Below are 9,488 nucleotides of genomic sequence, written 5' to 3'. Positions count from 1 at the left end.
CAAACAAAATATCTTCAGTCTGGGTTAGAAATGGAAAATCTCGGCATCGAAAATCCCAAATACTCTGAGCAAGATCGACATGGAGAATTAAAAAAAAAAAAATAAAGCTAAATGTAACAAAATCCTAGATAATGGCTGGAATAACAATGTTGTCTCGTTCTCTTTTATGTCTACCTTGTTATAAATCATCATCTGGTTACCTGTTTTTTCTCCCATACCTTTTATCCTTCCTCTACTACGGTAAAAAAAAGTCTAAAAGTACTAACAGAAAAATCCTATACGAGGAACAATTTTTTTCTCATAATCATTAAACCAAAATTCCAGATATCAAGCAACTTTGCCTAAGAGATGGCAATACCCTTATTTGTTATCAATTACTTATCTGAGCAACCCAGACATACAAACGCACACACAAACAGTCACATATGTACGCAATGTGTGTATGCATACATATGTGTGAAAAAGTGGAGGGAGTAAGAGAGGGGGATAGAAAGAGTGGAGAGAAAGAGAGAGAGAAAGGAGTGAGAGAGAATGGAAGAGAGAGAGCGAAGGGAGAGAGGGAGAGAAAAGAGAGAGAGAGAGAGAGAGAGAGAGAGAGAGAGAGAGAGAGAGAGAGAGAGAGAGAGAGAAGAGAGAGGAGAGAGAGAGAGAGAGAGAGAGAGAGAGAGAGAGAGAGAGAGAGAGAGAGAGAGAGAGAGAGAGAGAGAGAGAGAGAGGAGAATGAAAAAAGAGTGAGAGAGAGAGAGATAAGAACAAGAGAAACAGGCAAACAGTGAGACAGACAAACCGACAAGAGACAGAGACTGAGGTAGAAACAGACAGAGATATAGACAGAAATGTGTGCCTGCACCTCATGTATGTTCACAGTGCATGCATACATGCATGCACTGTGAACATACACAAAAATTAAATTTACAGTGAAACCTCCTTTATCTGATATCAATATAAGTGTAAAATAACAGAAATATAATGTACAATACAGTATAATTCTCACTGCATTTAGGTGTAGTCTAATTGTTGCTTCAGTTTGAAAACTATATTTCCATGTGTATCTTCATTTGTTAGTTGCTGTTATGGATTAATTTATATTCAGTTTACATTATTATTTCCTTAACTGTTACAAAATCTCCAATTTTATCTCTTCATTCTTTTATTTTCAATAACCCAGACTTTGAGAGGTATTAATATGACTACTTACATGTGGCACTGTAACTCATTTATGAATCTGTGTTCTGACACTCATCCATAGCACAATTTTGAACTAAGTGGTGGTTTTAAATGAATACAGGTCATTGAATTTTAACATAAAACTTATCCCAATTCTGTTCATCAATTCTTAAATTATAAAAATTGTTTGCTGCTATCATTGTTTTATGTTCGGTCTCTTATGTACTGATAGCAAATACACATTACCTGAAAATAGAAAAGCAACAAGTTTCGTCTTTCCAGACCACACATTGTAGAAAGTATTTTATGCAAGCTGATGTAAACATTTTATAAATACCAAGTACACATATTGAGAATATCCTTCAAAATTCTCAATGTACCAGTAGAAGATACAAAATGTGTTTATATGTAATAGTAACTAATTACAGGATAATGAAAAAAGCGAGTTTACTTTTGGAGCACCTATTATCACAGGTAACTTATAACAACTAAGTGCCCATAAACTTTGGGCTTCTGGCTGTTAAAACTACATCCTGAGACAATACTTTTCATTTTCTAAAAATATTTTTGATGCTTTGAATTTAATTAGATACAAAGTGCACTCTGAATCAAGTCATGCTCTAGCTTAAGGGTACAATACAAATAAAGGCCTTTTAATCATCTTTATTCTAAATATTTTCTATTCAATGGTTTATCTGTGATCTTTAGATATCAAACAAGCTTACTATTAGACTTTGGTAGTTTCACTGACTTGATCAATACTATATTTTATATAAAGTAAATGCATCAGTTCTCTTTAATTGATGTACTGATGATCTTTCTACTAATCTACATTTGAGCTGAAACATAACTCACTCTGGACTCTCATAAAATACGTCACATTACAACAGTGTAAAAAAACATTAAATGTTAACACCACATCCTTGCTACACTAAATACCTGAATAACTGCTTATGATACTCAAACTTGCCAAAATTACAATATACTCAATTTAATTGACATTTTTTTATTGTTTCATGTTAAGTCTTTACAATGGTTTCATTTACAAGTGACATTATATAACAACTGTTAATGACAGTTTGGAAATAGCTGCAAACTGCATCCTTAAAATAAACTGCAATGTAAAATGCCAATTTCCATTTTCTTCCATTTGCTTCTTACTATCCTGGTGATCTTCCTACTCAATAGTGGGTTTCTCTGATATTTTGGTGGAGTATACAGCATCCAGGTAGCACCATGCCATCTCCCCCACAAGAGATCGATCTGGGATGCTTTGAGCCATTCCATACAATGCTGCCTGTTAAAGAAATTACATGCAAGGGCATTATCTATGAAATCCATTTACTTCTGTTGACATGCTGCTACATAAACCCATCTTTTAAATGTTTCCATTAATTTGACAATTCCTTCTTCCAAGAATATAACTTTAGGAAGTGAAATGCAAGCACATCCTATCCTCTTTTTGGTACATTCTAAAAAAAAAAACAATCACACACGCATCCACAAAATAAAACACAATTACTTACACTTCCACCCGCATCTTTTGGTGGGTTTTCAAGTATCTCTTTCGACAATTCATCTATATCCTTGATAAAACGCTCAGCAACACCCGGATGGGTATGCAAGACAGTCACTGCAATGTGAATGCTGAAAAAAAATAAAAAGACAAGAAGACAGAGAAAAGAAAACATAAAGCCTTATATAACACTTTCTGATGAAATTTTACAGTTGGTTCATAATATCATGAAAATCAAAGCAAGCCATAGCTATGATAAAAGAAAACATTCCTTAATGGAAAACTCACCTGGGAGGATACTGCAGGGCATTCAAATTCCAGCCTCTCTTGCCCATTCTATCGGAGAGCTGATAGATGTTATAGTCATTGGACCCCAAGGCAACAACTGATACTTCTGGCTTGCCATATACAAAGACTCCTTTGATCTTGCGACACCTTGATGTGGATAAGCAAAACGTGAATAAAGACAAAAATTGTGTGCCAATTTCATATCAAGTTAATCCATTTGAGCTGGATCATTTTGATCATACCAAGTCTTCATAGCATCAGCAATGATATTTAATTTGATAATTAATAATCTCTTGACATCTATGCTTCATATGCTTTATATCAGTAACTGCCTTAGAGTAATAAATTTCTAACCCTTCTTCTATCTTTCTAGTAGTCTGGATGATGCTCCTTGTATAGTCAACATAACCTCGCTTGCCATGGTACACCAAAGCAGCCCAACAAGCTGAAACTATGCCTGCAATAGAAAATGGGTAATAAGTATCCACAGATGTTCTTTTGTAATATTATTACACTGCCTCCAATGACATCAATGAGCATTAGATATTACAAAAGTGCATATGCAAAAATATGTTATAAAAACATAAAAATAGAGAACAGCAAAAAATCTGATTTTTAACATGTCCAACCTATTATTAATTATAGAACATATAATTCCATATTATTTTCCTTATATAAATATCCAAACCAATATCTGAAACCCAAGACAACTAAACACTGACTCTCATTTCTTATTTGATCAAAAAAACTAAAATCAAAATCTCTGTCAAGTCAACTGCTATCAAAAAGCATCCAATCCTTACCACCAGATCTTGAGCCACCAATTGTCGGGGTGGCATAAATACCGCCTGGCCAGTCAGGGGTAACAAAGAATTGATGGTGTCGCCACTTGGGTTCATTATATATGATAACTGAAGATCCTTTTGGTGCATAACCATACTAAAATGTGAAAAAGATTACATGCATGAGGTTCAAATACAACTACCAAATATAAAAGATTTTTTTAATCAAATGTAACAGAACAGCATGGAAAAATTTATAATGTTTATAGCAAAAAAAAAAAAAAAGATAACAAAGATAATAAAAATATAAAGGACAGGTTCAAAAATGTTAGATAACATTTTGAACATTAATTACCTTATGAGTATCAGCAGATATACTAGTAACTCCTTCAACACGGAAGTCAAATGGTGCAAGAGGAAATCCTGCATCATCCATGAACGGAATGAGAAATCCGCCAAGACATGCATCTACATGGACAGGGATATCATATCGGAGGCCTAAACCTGCTATTTCAATGATGGGATCCATGACACCATGTGGGAACTGTGGGGCTGAGCCTGCAAGCTATAGAAAATAATAGAAGTATAAAAATATGTCAAGTATTACATATCTAATAAAGACACATCCAATCTTAGCATAAAAAGTTAATATAATAGATACATATCACTAACAAACCTAAACAGAAATCATTCCAAGTGCTCAGAAAATTGGACAATAATGTAATTAAACATTCATGTTCATATTACTGATATGAAACTGTATTTCATATCCATTCAAGGAAATTTAAATGATTTTTGTTTTAACCCTTTCCCGACGGGTAGTATTCATAATAGCCCGGGCCTCGCTGCCGGGGGCTAAAATCGTCGCCCTAGCATGCGTGACCACTCATGCCAAATACCAGCATCCCTTGCCGTTTCTTCGTAATACTAGGAAGATATGTTGTATTTTCAGTTTTCATTATTTTCTAAAGTCTCTACTTGCCAAACTTCCTAATAAATCGAGACTGAAGGGTATTTTTGTTGTTATATAGACTCCATAGTTGATCATTATTCATTCTATAATCTGAATAAAATAAGCAGTGTGCGGCATCATGGAGTTGAAATCGTCGGTTTGTTGCATTTTTTTTTTTTTTGCATAGTAAAAATGAGAAAGTGTTAACCCATTGCCGACGGGTGGCATGTACGCACATGCCATGGCATGGCGGGACCATCTGCCGGGGGCACATACGCACATGCCATAGAGTATGGACATGCCATGAGTTTATTTTTGTTACAATCAGTGAAAGTGTGATTAAGTCGGTTTTAAAACTTTCTCATTTTTACCATAAAACAAACAAAAAAAATGCAACAAACCGACAATTTCAACTCCATGATGCCGCACACTGCTTATTTTATTCGGACTATAGACCAAATGAGCAGCTGGAGGACGTCCTCGAACAGATAAGCGCCGCCCTCGAGCGCCTACACGCGATCGGCGTGACGCACCTGGACCTCAACCAGGACAACGTGTGCGTCGTGGTCGGCGAGAGGCGAGCGCAGGCGAGCATCATCGACTTCGGACTCGCTCGCTGCGAGGGCGAGAGATGTTTCGCCTAGTTCATGAAGATGGACCTCGACGACTACAAGAAGCTCGCCGAGAAGACGAGGAAGTTCCTCTGGGAGGCTTAGGTTTCCGAGGACGAGGACGACCTCGACTGCGAAGCCAGGATCTCCTCTGACGACGAGGAGGACGAGCAGGAGGACGAGGACGACCTCGACTGCGACACCAGGATCTCCTCTGACGACGACGACAACGAGCAGGAGGACGAGGACGACCTCGACTGCGAAGCCAGGATCTCCTCTGACGACGAGGAGGACGAGCAGGAGGACGAGGACGACCTCACGCAGTCGAGGACGACCTCGACTGCGATTGTTTCACCTTTCAGGAATTGATTAGGAGAAAAATGAAGATAGATAAAGCAAAAAAAAAAATAATAATAATAATAAAAAAGGGAGAGAAAAAAAATGAAAACCACAAAGAACTGATGAATGTTATTCTTTAGGCGCTCTAACCATTCGGCCGCGGTGGCCGAATGGTTAGAGCGCCGGACTCAACACTGTCACGACGGCAATCTGAGTTCGAGGGTTCGAGTCACCGGCCGGCGCGTTGTTTCCCTTGGGCAAGGAACTTCACCTCGATTGCCTACCTAGCCACTGGGTGGCCAAAGCCAGCCCAAGTCACTGCTGGCCCCAAGCCCGGATAAAATAGAGAGAATGATTACCTAAAAAAAAAAGGGTACCACCGGCACTCTCTGTGGAAAGGAACTGGGGACCCTACCACGTACTCACTCCAAGAGCATCACAACATGAAAACTACAATTAAGTATCATGCTGTGACCACGGCGGCTCAGACATGAACCTACCGTTAAAAGAAGAAGATAGACCAAATAATGATCAACTATGGAGTCTATATAACAACAAAAATACCCTTCAGTCTCAATTTATCAGGAAGTTTGGCAAGTAGAGACTGTAAAAAATAATGAAAATTGAAAATACAACATATCTTCGTAGTATTACGAAGAAACGGCATGGGATGCTGGTATTTGGCATGAGTGGTCGCCCATGCTAGGGCGACGATATAAGCCCTCGGCAGCGAGGCCCCGGCCTCTATGAATGCTACCCGTCAGTTATGGGTTAAAAACGACTTAATCACACTTTCAGTTGCAGAAAAATAATATTTTGCCGTGATTGTAACAAAAAATAACTCATGGCATGTCCATACATACACCATGGCATGTACATACATGCCCCCGGCAGATAGTCATGCCATGCCATGGCATGTGTGTACATGCCACCCATCGGCAATGGGTTAAGTGTAAGCATTACTACAATACCAAACCAAATATTTTGTAGAAATGCCTCAAACCACTGTAATACACTTCTTGATCTGTTTATTACTCTTACCATGCATGTGTTGCGGTTGATCATCTTTCTCATGGCTGCAATATCAACTTTCATGGTTTCAGGGTCAAGAGGTACATGTCTGATTCGCATCCCTAACAACTGTGCACCTGTGAAAGAAAAGCAGGATATAAGTCTTTATCATATGACAGTGGATATAACTGAAAATATAGCATGTTGTTTCAATTTCATTTCATTTCCACATACATCTGCATAAAGCAAATTTCCTATCATAAATACATAGTAATTTCTCTAAAAACAAAGAAACTAACAAAACCAAATAATAGTGTACTAAAAGATTAGCTTCAATAAATAATACCTTTATCAAAAGCAGCATGAGCAGACACTGGAACCAGCATCTCAGGTTTCTTGATGCCCTTTACGTTGATAGCATAGTCACGATAAGCTTTGCATGCCATAATAATGCTTTCAGTACCTCCAGTTGTCATCTTTACAACAAAAGAATGATAAAATATGTAAGCATTGGAATGCTAAAACATCCAACTTCACTTGGGATTTTCTAAACTGTCAATAATATGATATTTACTTGATATTCATATTAAAAATTTGCAACCAAAAGTTCCTATATTAACTTTAAAATGAGATTGCTAACTAAAAGATAAGCTTACACTCTTATTCAAATGACCTAAACAAGACAACTTAACATTGTGAATTAAAGATATGGTTTTAGCTACACTCTAATTATACAAAAAAACAATGGATTTATGTTTCAAGAGAAATGAAGTTTTGTCACCATAACAACTGACTATTAGTTCTAAAAATAACTGACCATACTATATACCATTTACATGTATAATGAGAGTAACTTAAAATCTCTTAACCCAAACGCCCCAGGAAAATGTAGTACTGTTTTGTGTAATGTCTCTGCACAAAGATGGCTCTGTAAGTGCTTAGCCACAAAGAAGTCAATTAGTAGACCTTGTGACCTCACTTGATTTCACCTTTCCTTGAGTTTGCTGGTAAAATGCTCATAATACTAATGGTATCAATATCGATGCTGTCATTTTTATTATAGACTTTATTATTATTACAGTGTTATTGACTTTACTAACAGTGATATTAGATACCATAAAAATAATATAAAAAATCATGGAAAAGGGTAAACAAGTGAGACAGGAAGTGCTTGTAATTGGCTCATTGGGACTTGGGATGTGTAAAAACAATTAATGAATCAAAATCACAGTGGGCATGGCACGTATGTACATGCCATCCCTAGCGGCTTGGATTAACATGATAACTGTAACATAGTATTAGTTGTAGTCTAACACAACTGTAACATATACCTTAGATGTAGTGAATTCAGAATCATACATGAAATTACTTGTGCATCTCTATCTCATCTTAAACACAAAAAAGTTTTTTTGTAATTTTTTATATACCTTGAATTCCCAGTTTAATTAATGGATAAGCAATTGACTTACAACTCCACAACTCGAAGCATCTCCATGGAACATTGTGCAGCACATTCTCACTACCTCTGCCTCCATTTTTCTCACACCCGGAAAGACATCAGGATGAAGAGGATTAGACCAGGCTGACATACCTGTTGAAGGTGATTTCATACTAATAACTGATTAATTAATGATCTTCCTATCTAGGTAACTTACAGTTAAAAGCAAGAGACAATTATTTTTTTCATATGAGATACCTTACAAAGTCCAATTATTATATCATTTATAATTTTCATGTCCAGAAATTTTCATATACATATACTTGTCCAAGTAAGTTAATTAGCTGATACTATATTAATGTCCTCCATATCTAATCTTTTAAATTGTCTAAACTAACTGACATGGATACCACAGCCTCTCAGAATTTTTGACACATCCTGACATATTCTGACATATGCTGAAAGCCACATCTAACACATACCAAATGGTTATTTTCATCCATTTTGTTAAAAATATATCAGATTTTCTGACACTTTTCACTGATGTCCCATTCATGATTAATAACGGAGACAGCAAAACCCAAATAATAGCTTGGTTGATGTCTAGTTAGTCATCTACTACATACTACTTTTCCCTTACCTCTAAATATCATTTTACCATATTTTCGTATGTCTATAACAATGTATAGCTGCTCACAACAAATTTCTATATAACATTACTGCACACATACTGATAAAACTAGGACAATGAATGAATAACAAAATGAACACGAATAGCTCATGGGAGGTACTTTGTGAACACTTTATGATTTTTTGTTTGGCACAATCCTGCTCTACAAAAAACAGAAGTTGTGATTTTGAATGGCAGTCTCAATCAAAGCAGTTCTAAATATTTCATGCAAATATATCCCCATTTAAATTAAATGCTGCTCTGAGAAAAATAAATTTAAGTAGCAATAAAACTTATAAAATTTTGTCAGCATATATTATTACATACTTGACAAATGCCTACTTCATTTTGACACAATCTGATGTATTTTAGGATAATTGTTTTCTAACACATTTTGCCATATCATGATATCAATGAAATGGCTCTTCTTCTGCAGTGTGAACTGACACCCAACTAATGCTTTGCCAACCAAGTTATCCTTCATTCTCATTAAAAAGATAATTAAAATTTACATAAACCTTTCATAATCTAATTTTAGTAAAATTTCAATAGCAAGCCATCTTTTCCGCTTCCCTCATAAAAACCAAATCTTGATAAAGTTACTTGTACAAAATGAAACTAAAAATTATAAATACGAAAAAAAAAAAAATCAAGAAAAAGAAAAATGAAAGAGAAAAAGAAGATGGATTGGAAAGTAGAAAGGGAAAATATCAA

The 9,488-nt window shown here is 36.0% G+C and overlaps 1 protein-coding gene across 1 annotated transcript; it reads right to left on the bottom strand.

Annotated features, from left to right (window-relative positions):
- Positions 1 to 1,613: 1,613 nt before the first annotated feature.
- LOC119574451 (sphingosine-1-phosphate lyase-like) lies at positions 1,614 to 8,291 on the bottom strand. Its single transcript, XM_037921678.1, has 9 exons — positions 8,136 to 8,291; positions 7,013 to 7,142; positions 6,697 to 6,803; positions 4,109 to 4,318; positions 3,775 to 3,910; positions 3,326 to 3,428; positions 2,972 to 3,118; positions 2,694 to 2,814; positions 1,614 to 2,464 (listed from the first exon to the last, which is right to left on the bottom strand). Exons 1-9 carry the CDS (start codon positions 8,274 to 8,276, stop codon positions 2,345 to 2,347), a joined length of 1,215 nt encoding a protein of 404 aa, XP_037777606.1. The 5' UTR covers positions 8,277 to 8,291; the 3' UTR covers positions 1,614 to 2,344.
- Positions 8,292 to 9,488: the final 1,197 nt, after the last annotated feature.

The sequence above is a fragment of the Penaeus monodon genome, chromosome 6, assembly GCF_015228065.2.
Source record: "Penaeus monodon isolate SGIC_2016 chromosome 6, NSTDA_Pmon_1, whole genome shotgun sequence".
In the NCBI taxonomy this organism is placed as follows: domain Eukaryota; kingdom Metazoa; phylum Arthropoda; class Malacostraca; order Decapoda; family Penaeidae; genus Penaeus; species Penaeus monodon.
Note: the sequence above shows the minus strand (reverse complement) of the source record. Positions and strands in the feature narration are given on the sequence as shown.